This window comes from Coccinella septempunctata, chromosome 4, assembly GCF_907165205.1.
Source record: "Coccinella septempunctata chromosome 4, icCocSept1.1, whole genome shotgun sequence".
Lineage (NCBI taxonomy): Eukaryota > Metazoa > Arthropoda > Insecta > Coleoptera > Coccinellidae > Coccinella > Coccinella septempunctata.
Genome location: NC_058192.1, coordinates 27,606,719 through 27,624,076, shown reverse-complemented (window position 1 = coordinate 27,624,076; position 17,358 = coordinate 27,606,719). Strand labels below are relative to the sequence as shown.

Sequence of the window (17,358 nt, the reverse complement as noted above, 5' to 3'; positions counted from 1 at the left end):
CCCAACCTTGTTTGTAGCTAACCGGACTATTTGTCTTAACGCTGACTGCACTTGAATCCTCCGGGATGATTCATCAAGGGTAGCGACACGCCGTATTTTGGAATCCGTATGTTCAATGACTTGGGAAGAAATTTTTAACAAAATCAGCTAGAAAGAGCCATTTTCATATTCATAGTTCTTTCTGCAAACGTATTGTATACAGAGAAATTTCAATATTAGACCCCATTGTTTCTATTTCGTAGAAAAATTTCCCATAATCCCAATTATGGCCCGGATCTACGATTTTTTCTGACCGGGGCAAAAATTCATGATGGCGCCCCCCCCCCTCTAAGGTTCATCTAATTGCATATTCGTCATCGATTTCAACCCGAGTTATTTTTTTCACTAATACGAGATCGTTGATTACGAATATGCACTTAAATTTTTCCTTAGATAAGTATTCTGGGAGAAAAATCCCTCTTATTTTTTTGTTCTATTTAAAGATAATTTTTTCCAAATTACTCATCTTTGGAAAAATCTAATTGCATATTCGTAATCAACGACCTCGTATCAGTAGAAAAAATGACACGTGTTGAAATCGTTCGAAAAATAAAAAAGTTTGTATTTAGAAGAATGTCGTTTGCAACCCGCGCTCGCCTATAGTTTTTACCCGCGCTTTATGAACGAAATTATTCCGAACACAAATTGATTTTTCTAGCTACATATATTGACCGGGGTCATTTTTCCTATTGATTCGAGGTCGTAGATCAGTATTTCGAGAAATAAATCACTTTTAGTGTAAAATTTCGAAAAAATTGGTCAACTTTGAGGAGCTGTAGCAGCCAGAAAAAAGGCACTAGTCATATGCTGATTTTTTGGTGATAGATTGGTCCTTTGCGAATAGAAAAAACCATACTTCATTCATCTACCGCGAACAGTTTAGATGTTATGATTTTTTCCGCGAAGGTCCAAAATTTCCGATTTTCCATCGACCATAACTTGAAAAATAATTTTTTTTAAATACCCGTTTGCATATTCGTATTCTACGCCCTCGAATTAGTGTACAGTATGAATGGTCTGGATCGGAGACCAAAAATATTTTTCAAAATTGCAATGGGAAATTTTATAAATTTTCGATCCCTGCGATTTCCACCAAAATTGGTGTATTTACTAAATCGAGGGCGTAGATTACGAATATGCAAACAGAGTTTTGCTGAAAGGATTAGTTTTTAAGTTATGGTCCATAGAATATTTTTGCCCTTAGTTCCAGATGAGATGGAAATGGGTCGGTAATTCAACAGGCAAAGAAATTCTGGCTCTATGCTTGCGACACATTCAGCGGACGAAACAGTTGCGCAACTGTTACCAAACGCTAGCGGAAACGTTCGGTGAAATATGCGTTACATTCTCAACACGTTCTGGAGCGGACGCCATTTTTGGGAGCGGATTTGATTTGTGCTAGGTAGCGGTAGCGAAAAGGAGCGGAAGTTGGACTTGCACTGAGTAGTTGTTATTCAGTGTGGAAGATGTACGAGTTTGAGTTTGTTGATGAAAATGAAATGGAAATTGATGGTTAGAAATATAGAAGGATGTTGAATTTTCCATTTTTATATACAGGTTGGTAAGTAGATGAACCGCAATGGATACAGAGTACACGTAGTAAGTAATTTTTCACACAAAAAAACTGACTTAACCAGCACAAGGTTAACGAAACTTGAAAAATCCGTTTATTTACGTCTTTCCTACAGACTTCTCAACCAATCAGCTGATCGTGACAGCTCGTTGGACTGCCTTATCCTATCTCGGCTTGCCAGCGGACGTTCAACATGTTCCCGACCGCTACCGCTACAGATGGGTAGCAGAAGCGCTTTGCGCTCCGTCCGCTGAATGCGACCATTGTAGACATATCCGATCTTTTAACCTATTTCACCCAAGTGTGGCGCAAAGATAATAGAGTTAGGTTAGGTTAACTAATTCTATAATCTTTGGCGTGGCGTAGATTCGTAGATGACTGAATAATATGCAGTTAATTGATCCCTCATTGATTATAAAGATTTTTGGCATAGCGATGGTTTATCATATTGCCATTCTATAGTTTCGATTTTAGCAATAGGGAATCAATTTTTTCCGAGAAAATAAAAGAAAAATTTAACCTCTGGTTGATTTTGGTACCCCCTTAAGCTGGGCCTGCAATTGACTGTCTACGTTCCTACTGTCCTATGGAAAACTGTATATCTATACTTCATTCAAATTTATTTTAGCAGTCGGTTGGCCATGAAATAATTTTCTCAAGTTTTTGTACCTAGAACGGAGTAAGGTTGGCACTCATGAAATGTCGTTAATGTCATAACGCCGTTGCCACAACTAATATCAATTTTTATTACGAAAATTCGAAAATGCCGAAAGTGATTGAAAAAAGAGATAGGGTTTCAGGAAGTGCTATTTAGAATTCAGGTCCGCACATTCAAATAGTTATACCCTGATATTCTAAAATCCACAATACGTCAGGCGATAGCGAACATATTCAATGTAAGAGAATTCATATAATGTTTCATCTCAATCTAAACGACTTATAATATTTCAGCTGAATATTTCCACAATCAGAAAGATTGTGAATGAAGAGTATGACAAAGAATTTCCTTCTATTGGGAGACCCAAAAAAGTTGTGGCATTTGGGAATTTTATGTTTGAGTGAATTAATGCGAAAAGTTTACTACAGGATTTTCGATAAATGTCATCGGATAATGAGTTCCCTAAAATGGATTTTTCTGTTTTTCATTTGACTTGTCCTATACAATGTAAATGTCTTAAGGTACTAATAAATACCTAATTATTATAATTACATCAATGTATTAAGATGAATAGCCACAAATACGCGCAAGTTGCCCTGTTACTGTTTATTCATGTGAAATTTTTGTTCAACAGTGAAGTTGCATCTTAACTTGAAACTTCCTTCAACTCCTTTTACTTATATTGATGCAAGATGATTTTTGTTGAAAAATTTAACATTCTTGTAATTATCTGTTAATTCCTTCGGGAGATACCCATTGCCAACCACTGCATCATATGCATTTCATCTTCGGGTTAATATTTTTGAAATCTACAAATGTTGTAAGCCAAAGAAGATAACGAACATCAACTCTCCTCAAGCTAGTGCATATTATGATATTATACTAATCTCTTGTATTTTCCATGCAAATATATGGATTTGGTTTGCCCTCAATCAGTTTGTATAAACTTCAATTATGTTCGTCACATATTTTCCGAAGAGATTCGACATTGTGATAAAATACGTAATAACAGAAACTTTTACGTGGAACGGGCAACATAGCGTTGATTTAAAACCCAAAAATGTTTTGACAAGCTTCATAACCCCACATTTTCGTACTATACAGAGTGAAATGTGTCAAATTTCCATGGCCAACCGACTGCTAAAATAAAGTTGAATGAAGTATATATACTTCTGTATGTGAATTGATTTCAGATGTTGAATTGAAAACCAATGGGCGTTATGTCACGAAACCTCAGTACAATAGCATTCGATGCTATTGTGCATATTTCAATTATTGTAAAAATTGAATCAAAAACGTGGCCGCTTGCGTTCGTCTCCTCCCATCCGACCATTCAAAAGACATCACTCCTCCGCGTTTCCATCGAATCACGGGTTTAGCCCGGGCGGGGGGTTTGAACCCCTCCCCCGAAATAATATAGGTACATGATATTAGTTTCAAAGAGTCTCACTTTATATGTCAAGATTAAAAAAATTTCATTTCTCCCCCCGAAACTCAACCCTGGCTACGCTTATGCATTGTATAAGCGTTTCGTTTTGGGTAATGTGCAGTGTGCGCATTAGCCGGCTAAAGATGAAGTTCCCTCACGCACATCGCACATGAATATTTTATTATTTTTATTGAACTTCAGCCGGTCCTCGAATATGAACCTAAGTCTAGCCGGCTAATCTTAAGTTTATGCTCACACATATCTTTAGCCGTAACATATGTCCTAATCAATAGTCTGAGTCATTGAGCATATTTAAACCTCTTTTTAGAAAAAAATAAAAATAGTTGAATTTAACAGTCGTTCCAAGTCACCCAAATCTACGGTAATCAAGTTGTAATGTCAATTAGACTTCATTGGGAGATTTCCTAACCGACGTAGACTATCGAGAGATACAATTAATGAATGAATATAAGAAAGTTTGGTTCCTTTCTCAACAAAACGGTCAGGAAACAGAGAAAGGTGAAGGTTTATCAGTCACAAAGAACGCAATCATTCACAATTTATTCGGCAGCAACGTTTCGGGAATTCTATTCCCTTCCTCAGGCTTGTGAATAAAGTGAAAGGATGATGTTTTCCATTTGAGTAACTCAAAATCGTGGTGGAAATAAAGTAACACTCCATTCATATTGGGGACTCAAACAAATAATACGCTGACGTGCCGGTCTGCAGGTTCATCCATTCGAATATAAAACAGGACAACACCTGGTACAGAGACAACCTTGTCTCTGGAATAGGCAATCCTAGAAAAATATTCACATTCGGCGAGGCGGACGCGAGCGTTAGATGTTGATTGTATGATTGTTAAGAACTGAATTTTATCTGAATATCTAGTTCAGGTGAAAATTTATATAAAAATAACCTTTTGAAAATAAGGTGATGTCAGAAATTAATGTATTTTAGCACTAAGCTGTATATGAGGAGGCTATTGGCTTATTCCAAAAATCGTTATGTTCGCAAAGTTTTTGAACTTTGCGACGTTTTTTGTATCCCGAACCAATTTAGGGAATGTCGCTGCTGAACGAAAGGCTGCTTTTTTCAAGATAAAAACAAAAGGTATGTACCAACATTATTTTGTTCCCAATTATATATATTTATAATTAAAGAAAGGTATTTATTATTATTCGGCAATCTCAATTGAAAAATATTAATTTCTAAAATTTCGTGCTTCATTGCCCGAATGCTTTACAGATTGCATTGAGTAGAGCCTTATCAAAATCACAAACTACTGTTCGTGGAACAGGAAAATTGGAGCTGTGTTTCTGACCTATTCTAAAGAACTACAAAAGCCAATAGTGTATTGCATTAGTATTCTGAACTGCACTCAACACTCAATGGTAACTGCTTGGTGCAGATATATGTGAGGGGATAATTTACCACATGTTATTGAATTTTTGATCCATATACACTGCCATTAATGCAGCGGTGCAGTGACTTTTTTTCTTTTTTTGAATCTAATAATTCAAGATTAGTCCCAAGTAATTTTTTATACGTTTGAACGTTTTTGAGATAAATGGCGATGAATGTACATTAGACTGGGTTTCAACATTGTCCTTGGTCTTTCGCATGTGTGGCTAAGCTCCTCGCCCTCATCACCCTCTAGCTCGAAAACGGTCAAGAGTATATAGAATTGCTTCAGACAAAAGTTATATAGAATTTTATTATCTACAACTTTTATAATAAATATAAAAAGGATTAGAGGTACAGGAAGGATATTTTCTTTAAAATTGCTTTTTTATCATCTTCAAAGTATCAAACTAAGAAAACTCCCCTTGATATTAATGTCAGATTAATGGGCCAACAATGCAGATTAACCATCTGTATGAATATCTAACAGCTCGAGTAAGTAACGATTTTTTTTGCATTTTCAAAGGATCGCTGTGACCTTGCGTCATGTCCGAACTGTCAGTCTCTTGAAAAGTAGCTTCCTTTGGGTTCAATTAACATATCCATTGTGCAGCAATTTTTCTCATGTCCAAATTGACGCGAACTGTATGATGAAAGCGTTCGTATGAAATATTCAGTGCTTCAAATATCCGTTTTAGTCCAATTCGACGGTCTGATAAAATCATGTCATGAACTGCATCGATATTTTCGGGGATTGACACAGAAACTAGCCTTCCCGATCAGTCACCATCTTCAATGGAAAATTTACCTCTTTTGAAGCTTGCAGTCCAATTTTTCACGGTCGCATATGAAGGAAATTGATAACCAAGGGTATTAAACATATCTTCGTAAATCTGCTTATCTCTTAAACCTTTTAAATACAGGTACTTGGTGATGGCTCGATACTCCAATTTTTCGATTTTCAAAATTTCGGTGGACATCTTTCTTTTAATTTATTACGTAACTCTGGTTTACTTTTTTGACCTCAAACTTCACACTGACACTTCCAATGAGTTATTGTTCATTGATATGGTAACGCGATATTTTTTTTTATACATGTAACTGGTCTAGGCTAACTAGACATCAATACATCCTCGTATCTCAGCGCAGGGTTTTCAGAATAGAAAGTATAATGCAAAGTAATTTTCATTTCTGAATTAATTCAATGAAAATTTTGATCCTACTTCAGTAGATCGTTAGAATGAATCGGAAATCTACCGATAATTCGATAGGATTCCATCAGTTTGTATCGAAGGATATTGAACCGACAGAAAATCCGATGGACCCATGAGATGGCCCTCATAGAGCGGAATTCATGTCGGTTTTACTTAAGGTAATGGGAAATGAATTTTTAAGGGTTACTATACAGGGTGTTGCCAAATTAGACGTGAACCTTGGTGGAGAAGGTGTTAGTATCACTCATTCGCTGTCGTTTGAGCCATATTTATCCAAAAATCAACAGTTTCCGAGATATTTGAGTTCTTGCGTTTTTCAAAACATTTCTCACCTTACTACATTTTTCGTGAATTTATTCTACGTTGACCAAGTTTGATTAAAATTTTGTATTATTTTCACCAGAAAAAGATATGATACGTATGAAAAAAGCAAAACTATCCTGTAATAGATATTGAAAAAGAATTGGTATGATTTAAAATTTGTTATAGGTAGAAAAAAAAATCAATTTCTAATATCAATTTGCCTGCAACTTTTTGAATTATGAAAAAATTGATATTAGAAATTGATTTTTTTTTCTTCATGTACCAACCTTTAAATCATACTAATTCTTTTCAACATCTAATACAGGACAGTTAATCCAAAATTATAATCAAACTTGGTCAATAACGTAGAAAAAATTGACGAAAAATGAAGTAAGGTTAGAAATTCTTTGAAAAACACAAGAACTCAAATATCTCGGAAACTGTTGATTTTTGGTTATCAATAAATATGGCTCAAACGACAGCAAATGAGTGATACTAACACCTCCTCCAAGGTTCACATCTAATTTGGAAACACTCTGTATAGTTACCTACATATAATATCAGCCCAATAGTGTTGATTAAGGCGGACCGGCCCACAGAACAGACCCATCTTGACTTACTTTATGGACCGGCCACCGAATGCGAAGTTGAGCGAAGCTGTGCTTTTTCAATGCTAAATCACGAGCTACGTCACTTAATTCGTAGCTTGTCAATTATATTAGTACTGAAAATGCTCAGCTTCGCGCAACTTCGCATTCGGTGGCCGGTCGGCCTAACTCGGGTCAACTAGATGGATATTGGCTAGATCGATAATTCAAGACGACCATGATATGACTTGGCTCGACCAAAATTTTCCCATAGAGACGTTAGAAAATGCATCGGACCGACCAGATTTCACCTAGATGGCTCAACGGTGAATCACCTGACTTAAATAAGTCGGTGCAAACAGGCATCATCCTCACTGTAAAGTGTTCGTCAACCTTCGTTTGTTAAATTTAATGACCACCTGTAATTAACTATTTTGGGTGTATTCATAATCATCGTTTTGGATGTTACTGAAGAGATACCGAGGAGTTTATGTTTCTGAACGATTAGAGCCATAGATCAATAAAAATAATCTATGATTAGAGCCGGTTTATTCACCTATAGGTAAAATGTCAAGCAGCCATATGGGCATAGACATGTCTCTATGTCTATAGTGAAAATTTCATTATTATTATTTATTGACAGAATGAGATAGGTATACTCCATTCACTTTTATTTTAGCAGTCGGTTGGCCATGGAAAATTGACACATTTCACTCTGTATAGTACGATAATGTGGGGTTATGACGCTTGTCAAAACATTTTTGGGTTTTAAATCAACGCTATGTTGCCCGTTCTACGTGAAAGTTTCTGTTATTATGTACTTTATCTCAATATCGAATCTCTTCGGAAAATATGTGACGAACATAATTGAAGTTTATACAAACTGATTGAAGGCATACCAAATCTAGTTATTTGCATGGAAAAAACAAGAGATCAGTATAATATCATAATATGCACTAGCTTGAGAGAGTTAATGTTCGTTACCTTCTTTGGCTAAAGTTTGAATACGTTCTATCAGTTGTAGATTTCAAAAATATTAACCCGAAGATGAAATACATATGTTGCAGTGGTTGGGAATGAGTATCTCCCGAAGGAATTAACAGATAATTACAATAATGTTAAATTCTTCAACAAAAATCATCTTGCATCAATATAAGTAAAAGGAATTAAAGGAAGTTTCAATCAACATGAACTTTACCTTCGAACAAAAACTTCACATGAATAAACAATTAGCAATACAACTGGCGCGCATTTGTGGCTGTTCATCTTAATGCATTGATATAATAATAATAATTAGGTATTTATTGGTACCTTAAGATATTTACAATGTATAGGACAATAAGTCAAATGAAAAATAGAAAAATCAATTTTCGGAAACTTATTCTACGATGACATTCATCAAAAATCCTGTAGTAAACTTTTCGCATTAATTCACTCAAACATTAAATTCTCAAATGCCACCTCTTTTTTGGGTCTCCCAATAGAAGGAAATTCTTTGTCATCCTCTTCATTCACAATCTTTCTGATTGTGGAAATATTCAGCTGAAATTTAAGTCGTTTTGATTCAAATGAAACATTATATAAATTCTCTATTCTCTTACATTGAATATGTTCGCCACCTTCTGAAGTATTGTGGATTTTAGAATATCAGGGTATAATTATTTGAATGAGCGGACCTGAATTCTAAATAGCACTTTCTGAAACCCTGTCTCTTTTTTCAATCACTTTCGGCATTTTCTTAATATTAATTGTTGTGGCAACGGCATAATGACATTAACGATATTTCATGAGTGCCAACCTTACTCCGTTTTACTTACAAAAACTTGAGAAAATTATTTCATGGCCAACCGACTGCTAAAATAAATGTGAATGAGTATACCCATCAATTTATCAGTTATCAGATTATCGCGTTTCCTAGACGATCGGATCTTTGTTTTATCAGAGATTCTGAAAAAGATCAAGAAGAGGCCTGTTAGAAAAGGTATGACATAGTTGAGGGGCAAGTTCGGAGTAAACTGCGAGAATAGAGCGTGCTAGGCTAGTCAGTGGTGTAATTAGATAACGATATTTCTGCGACTATTCAATAATTCCATTTATTTCTTTTTTTTTTGGTATATATTTCTGTTTAATAACCTCATTTACCATTTGAAGTAATTTTATGAATTATTTTAAGAATTCATCAACGGTGGAAAATTGTGATATCAAACGACGCCAAATTTTGCTAACATGAATAAAAAGTACTTTTATTTGCAGTCTTCAATAATTATCCAAATATTCAACATTTTTTGGCGTAATTGAATTTGACATCATGTGAAATAATATATGGAGTTGGAATATTTTTTGATTTCGAAGTAAAATAATATGCTTATGAACAAGGGTGTTAAATCAAACTGTCCAATGTATCCAGCATCAATATACAGGGTGTTTCATGAGTCGTTGGCCATAGCCTAATGGTGAAAGCAGGTCATCAAGGCCTTTCAAAAAACTTGCTTGTTTTGTATCCTTAGGCTCACAAGGGTATTCATATATCATTCATATTTTATGTCATTTATTCGAAATGTGGTCTTGTTTTTATTCCGTGAAAATAATTCTCCTTTGCCGAGATCCTGAATTATTTCAAATTTTGATCAATTCTTTTTCATTTTAAACCATCAGCACATACTGACTGTTCGTAAAAAAGTGTTTGAAAGTATGCAAAGTCGATTTGTGAATCCTTTTGAAATTACATATTGAATTTAGATACAAATGATTATCTTGGAAAATATAATTCGTAAGTGTATTTGCTTCATAACTCACATCTACTTTTAAGTACATATTAATATTTATTCTTCAACAATGAAAATGTACCATCATAAGAGATTTTCGAAATGGAGATTTTCCATCTCGACACATTTCCTAGCGCTTAAAATCAGATTATTCAGCCCTTCTTATCATATAGGGATTTTGTTTAACTTCTGCACAGGCTTCTTCTATCCTCTATCCTCCGCAAATGCTCCCGTGATGTCTGAAGTGTCTGTCACTTTTTACGCACACTCAGTGGGAACTGAGGGTTTGGAATTAAAAAAAGTTGAATGAAATTTTAGAAAATTTATAATAAAATCTCGACCGAAGACAATGAATAATATCACCAAAGAATAAAAACAGGACCGCATTCCGAATAAATGACATAAAACATTAATTCGTCCTGTTCTTTCATTGTTGTTTTATGAAAGGTAATTAAAAGGTTAAGGTTTTTCGGAAGAATGAATTTTAATAGTTATGTATGTTATGCAGCAAATACACGCACGGATTACATTTTCCAAGATGGTTTACATCATTTGTATCTAAATTCAATATGAAATGATATTTCATGAACCGTTTGTAAGAGTTTTGTGATGTGGACAAACCCATAAAATTTGAACGAAAACGGACCTTGCATTCCAGAGTTATAGCTATTGCAAATTTAGGTCAATATTCATGAGTCACCCCGTGTCTCCGAAACTAATAGCCTTAGGATTCAAAACAAGCAAGTTTTCTGAAAGGCCTGGGTGACCTGCATTCACCATTGGGCTATGGCCAACGACTCATGAAACACCCTGTAGATTTAGTTTTTGAAATTTCTTAAATTTTATGGGTAATCACAACTATCCACTAAGTTTCAATTCAACTGGAATGGTAAAAAGTTAAAATGGTCTTTTCTTTCAGAAATTAAAGTGTTCAATGACGGCCAGACCAACAGACAGAATAGGATCACGAATTCTTCATAAATGTGTCGTACAGCAATCGTTCAAAGAAAAGGCTTCATATATGAGAAACATACACTCCTTTTTAGATGAGAAGCTGTTTTTCTTTAGCCGTACCGAGAGCACTAAAAATGTCTGTTAATTTCGAATTTTGAGCTGCAAAATAGACATTTGAGCTTTTTAGTGCTCTCGGTACGGCTAAAGAAAAACAGCTTCTCATCTAAAAAGGAGTGTATGTTTCTCATATATGAAGCCTTTTCTCTAGTAATTTATAAAAGTAATTTTTAAATTCTGAAAACGTCGATATTTAAATTGGGCATGTATCATGATTTGATTGAAAAACAACTCGAAATATTAATGAATATTCTAAACTAAATACTTTTTATATGATTCATTCATTTATAATCATAATTTTAGTAAATAATATATGTTTCTCACCAATTTTATGATCAGTATCCGTTCCAAGATACTCATTTCAAAAAAATATCACTCTAATCACCAACCGTCCCAAATTTTCACAATTGGTAAGTTCTTGTCATTTTTAAACCCGAAAATAGTTTACTTTCCCACTCAAGAGTAACTTATTCACTTCTTCAAATTTCCCATTCATTTGTAAACAGTAGGCTCGCTTAATTATTTGTGATTTCCTTATATTCAGTGGATCATCACTGACTCGTATGTAGTGAATCGAATGTGTCTAGAGTAGATAGTAGGTGGGGATTCCGCATTTACTATTCTTCGACCTACTGACAGTGGACAGGTAAAGTTTCTATCGAATGAACTTCACTCGCACATTGGATGTCATAATTATTACTTTTTACTTTTACTTTTACGTCGGGTTCAGTACTTATAGGAAACGGAAGTAACCCAACGAGAACGCGGTCTGATTCATCTTCGTCGCCACCTTGATAATTTCATTCATCATAATTTTGGGTTTCTACCTACCTAGTTGAATATTTGAGTGTTTATTCACGAACTCATAATGAAGAGCACTTGATAACATAATCTTATTTTCATTTTGAATGACGTGAAATAATGTACGAAATTTAGTCCTTAATTTTTATATTCTATGCTGTTTATTGCAGTTGGAACACACAGTTATAGTTGCAATATCTTGCTGATTGCTTTATTTATAGTCCGAGAACTGGCACCAAAAACTTCATTATAAGTTACCAAACGTTTGAATTGGCACTTTCGTTCTACATTACAATGTGAACTTGAAACCGCCCGTCTGCCGGGATTATAAGAAAAAAAAATAAAAAATAAGAAAAAAATCGCTCAAAACTTGCCACTCATAACCATAATGAATGTTGCATGAACGATCTTAACTGAACTGAAACCATAATGAGTGTCCGCTGTTGAAAATAGTCGCTCTTGTCAAATATATAAAAAAACACCATCAACTTACTCACAAGTTATCAGCTTTATTGTTTCTGAGTGCTTTCACTTTATTTATTTATTTTTTTTGATTGATTATTTATTTATTTATTTATTAGTGAAAGGAATTCAAACAGGATAAATCCCATAAAAAGTATTCATAGATAATTTATCAAAGTGCTAACCTTTAAACATAACAAAATATTACATCTCAATACAAAAAGAAAAAACAATTTAAACTACCTAAATTCACGAAAGCAAACCTCTTTTAAGTGATTTCTTAATTTTAGCTGTACTATCAGCGAACAAATCAAAATCAATCGGGCAACTATTCACCGTTGCCATAGCCCTACGTAGGGGTGAATTCATGGCACTGTTGGTTCTCCTTAAAGGAACAAAAAAAAGATCCTTATGCCTTAGGTATCTATGAGGAGTGTAAAAGTTAATACCCTCCAGGCTATCACAGGTCAATTTGTTAGTGACAAGTTTATGTACAAAAAGAATGTCATTTATTTTCCTATTATTCTCAAGGCTGTTGAAATTGAAATGTTTGAGCCTCAATTCATAGTTTTTTGGATCTCTGGGCTTTAAATAAAAGTTACATTTGAAACTTAAAAATTTGATAAACTTCTTTTGAACTGATTCAATTCTAATTAGTAGTTATATACGTTATGTAAAATGGGTTCCATACAATTGATGCGAAATTTAACCTACTATTAACAAGCAAAAAGTACAATATCTTCAAGGCCAACTGATTTTTGAAAGGTTTACAATGTCTCATTATAAATCCAAGCATACGGTTACAAGAAGCTATAAGGGAATCTATGTGGTTATCAAAAGAGAGTTCAGTATCAAAGATTACACCAAGATCTCTGATACTGGTGACTCCAGATAATTTAATGTTGTTCAACGTGTAAGAGTACTGTAGTGCTCTCTGACTACGCGAGAAGGTCATAACTGAGCATTTCAGGTGATTAATGTACAGGCCATTAGCTCTACAATAAGCAGCGAAAATCTCCAATTCCCCTTGCAATTCTAAACAATCTCTCAAAGAACTTACAATTCTAAAAATTTTCGAATCATTTGCAAACAACAAAAATTTGCACCTTTTGAAGCATTTGATAATGTCATTCATATAAATTAAAAATAACAATGGGCCTAAATGTGAACCCTGAGGTACACCAGATGATACAAAAATGCTGTCGGAGCAATAACCACCAATTTCAACGTATTGCTGCCTATTTTTTAGATAAGATTTGAACCATGACATCATGACTCCCAGAACACCAATTTTATCAAGTTTGTTAAGTAGCAAATCTCGGCAGACCCTGTGAAATGCCTTGGTGAAATCTGTATAAACTACATCGACTTGTGAACCCCTCCCTAAGCAATCATGCAAGTACTCGACCAAACTAGTTAAATTGGTTTCCACAGATCTCCCTTCAACAAAACCATGTTGTTCACTTATAATTTGATCTTTTACTACATAATGTAACCGTGCAAAGACAAGCGATTCAAAAATCTTCTCAAAAACCGAGAGTTTGCTTATAGGTCGGTAGTTATTAATAACTTTTTGTCACCATTTTTGAAGACTGGAACGACGCATGCCACTTTCCATAACGTGGGAAAAACCCCTGTTCTTAATGATTTATTATAAATTAAAGTCAAAAGTGTTCTGAGGGAAAAACTACAGGATTGCACGAAAAAAGAATTCAACATGTCAGGGCGAGCGCCCTTCCTCTTAATATGCAAACGATCGCACTCAAAGGGCAGACGGGTTTTAAGTTGCCATTTAAAAAAAATGTTTTGGAAATAGTTGACGAAAAATAATTTATGATGTGGGAAGGATTGATTACGCCATTTGCATAATTTCTGACTCATTTTATACAACGTTTCGGCAAGCATTCTCCAGGCATCTTCAGAGTTTCTCTTTTTTTCAAAAAAGGTGTGAATGAAGTGTGGACGACTGTTTTTCATTGTAACTTTTATACTCACACCTTAAATATTTCAAAAGATTTTTTGTACCTAGCATCAATCCAGCGGCGTTCGTGAGGAGTGTGAATATTTTGTAAGAAACGAATTGTACGTCGGTGGTTCCTAAAACAATAATCTTTGAAATCTTCATTCAATTTAGATCAGCAATGTCATGGAAAGACTTCTTTTTATGCATCTACTTTTCCAGTAATATAGTTCCGATTTTGAAATATTGATATTCTGTGAAATCCGTTTCTGTTCATTTTAATCTTTCGAAATTTTCATTCTCGTTTGTGAATTTCACAAACGATGTGATATAGAAATAGTATCCAGTCGAACGAGCAATTGAGTTCTTTACAATATCGACCTTCTGGAGTGAATCCGTTGGATGATATGGTCGGCACACCATTCCATGAACCTATCTGCTCAGCCGACTGTGAATCTGACTAAAAGTCCTTCATTTCATCTTGTTTCCTGATTTATTGTAAGTACGAATTTACAGACGGAAAGCTGAATACGAATTTTGGAAATGTAATTTAGGCAGGTTGAAATTTTGGGAAAATAGCATTATATAAGATGCATTAAACATTTTTCGATGATTTTTGAAGAACGTTTGATGAATCGGATAATGCTGTAGAAGTCCACAATCCATTCTGCTCATCACAGCAGTTGTGGGCCCTAGTTTCCTAGGGCATAAAACCTGTTCAGAAGAGGAAAGTTCGAAACTTCTCTTAGATGCGCATTTTCTAGGCTTCATAGAGAATAGCAGCAATAACAACGACATGCCTTGCCTAAGTATTGGAAGTTGGAAGTAGCTTCACAAGTGGTAACATATTCACGAATTTGTTGGGCTATCAATGGATACGCGTCTTGCAAAATGTATGGTCTTTCCCACTCCTTCACATAAGCCTAAGCCTCTGTCTAGTCTTTTTCAATATGCTGGAAAGGTTGGTAAAATTAAAGATCAGGGATAGTGCTTTAGCGGCATGCCCACCGCACCATTGCCAGGACAAATAATAATAAAAATCAGTAGATTTCGTTCTGCAGTCGATTGTAAACTGTATTGAGGATGGACTTCTTCACAAGTAATGCACACTACGAGGAGGAAGTTTCCAGAAAGAAACTCGTTATGCTTGAATTTTTTGAATTGCCTTGATAAGATTGCACTCTGATGATTGTAGTGTAGTAATTTTATTATTCGGGAACATAAGGATTGTAGTATTTTATAGAGGCCTGAAGAAGCCGATGAAATAGTACTGCGAAACGTTGCTAAATATAAAGTAAAAAACAATCCAGCTTGCTGTTTTTGACCTAGATCCCACTACACACCTATATTGAGTAATGCACATTTCCTGGATATGGAAAACAACACTCCATCGAGGGACTAGCAGGGGTAATAGTTCCTGATAGACATCTTCAAGTTCAACTCCTACTTAGCAGGTGAATTCTTACGATCATTACAATCTGGAAAAATCACAATAGGCTGTTCTGTTGACAGTTTGAATATAAGACTTCTTGAGGAGAAAGTCACGACTCACGACCACGAATGATGCTGCTGGTGGTGCACTCATGGTTCAGTGAGGCAGAGAGGTTGCTCAATATCACTTTGGCTCATTCAATAAACAGAGATGACAAAAATGGTGCGATGCTTTCGGAGATATAAAAGAAGATTATTTCAAAGAGATTTCCGCGCGTCCGGCGATGATACGAATAATAATTGTCGTGACTGACAGACGGCAAAGTTTTTCTTTCGTCGGCGCCTGACAAATCGGAGTCAGGCAACCCAACTCACGATCAAACATAAGTAAAGGGTTTATGCACTCTCAATTGGGAGTTTTCAGGTATCTATCTAAAAAAAATCTGTTCAAGGAAAATCTGTCTAAGGAAAATTATTCAATGTTATGATATATTCTGTATCCTGAAATGCATTTAGTCCGAGAGCTGGCAGCAAAAACAACTACCTCATAAGTTACCAAAGATTTGGTTTGGTACTTTGATTCAACTTTATAATGTGAACTTGAAACCGTCCGTCTGCCGTGCGTGAGTGGTCGCCTTATTGGATAAAAAAAATTGAAAAGATGAGAAAAAATCGATTAGAACCTCCTCATCAGTTACCACTGTAATTTTTGTGTCAAATTTTCAATTAATATATCACTAATCGAAATTCAGAAAGAAAACATTGGCAGACGGTCGCATTCTCAAGACAGACGGCCTAAAAGTATAACTACCTGAGGTACGTAGTTCACGTAGATTCGCAAAATTTGTCGCTGTTTTGAACCAATTGTGAATATTGTCTTTTGAAATAAGAGCTTACATGTATTTTAAAAAGCGTCATCAACTTCTTCACAAGGGATATCAATTTCGATTGCCAGATCATTTTCATCATTGAAAGTTATGAGGACGAATAGAAAAATCGGCATACGGTCGCATCCTACGAACAGATGGCTTCAATTCTATGAATATGTTAAAGGCCTTGTGTAATTATTCGCAACAACAACGGATACATTAAGGTCGTCAAGCAGAAATTTCATGTAAAAAATGAGCAATTTAAAATTAATCTCATTTTGTGTATATTGTTTAGAAAAACAGGAGCCAAAATACAACAAAAAATTGCAAAGATAACACACATTGAAAATCTGAATAGCTAACAAAGAAAAATGAATAAATAATTGTTATCTAATAAGAAGTATTAAAATTTAAATTCTAACTCAGTACGTTAATTATTAATTCATCGATTAATCTTCATCACTCCTCGCACTTTGGAATACTTATCTTCTTCTATGTCTGGAGTTGGTTTTCACATATTTCTTGAATTGTAGAAGGGCTCTGTTCGTGGTCCAATAACGCATTTCAGTTTGTATCTTCCATCAACTAGAAGCCAGGCATGTTTTCCAGAATAAAAAAAAAGCGGATGCACTTTTCAGACGTAATTCCAGATGGCGCAAACTTGATTAACCCTTTCCATTTCATTTCTAATTTTTTTTACGAGGTGGCATTAAGCATCTATCACAATTTTTTTCTTTCTGAAGCTTTATCTGCCTGTCATGCTTTAATAGGCGGTGATTATACAGCATCATT

General features: G+C 34.9%; 1 protein-coding gene across 1 annotated transcript in view; it reads right to left on the bottom strand.

The window, feature by feature from the left end:
* Positions 1-11,553, bottom strand: part of LOC123311555 (protein spaetzle 5) — a 68,437-nt gene extending 56,884 nt beyond the window's left edge. Inside the window, exon 1 of the mRNA XM_044895592.1 lies at positions 11,368-11,553. Coding sequence (XP_044751527.1) covers positions 11,368-11,403 — 36 coding nt within the window. The 5' untranslated portion in view covers positions 11,404-11,553. The remainder of the gene's footprint in view (positions 1-11,367) is intronic.
* Positions 11,554-17,358: the final 5,805 nt, after the last annotated feature.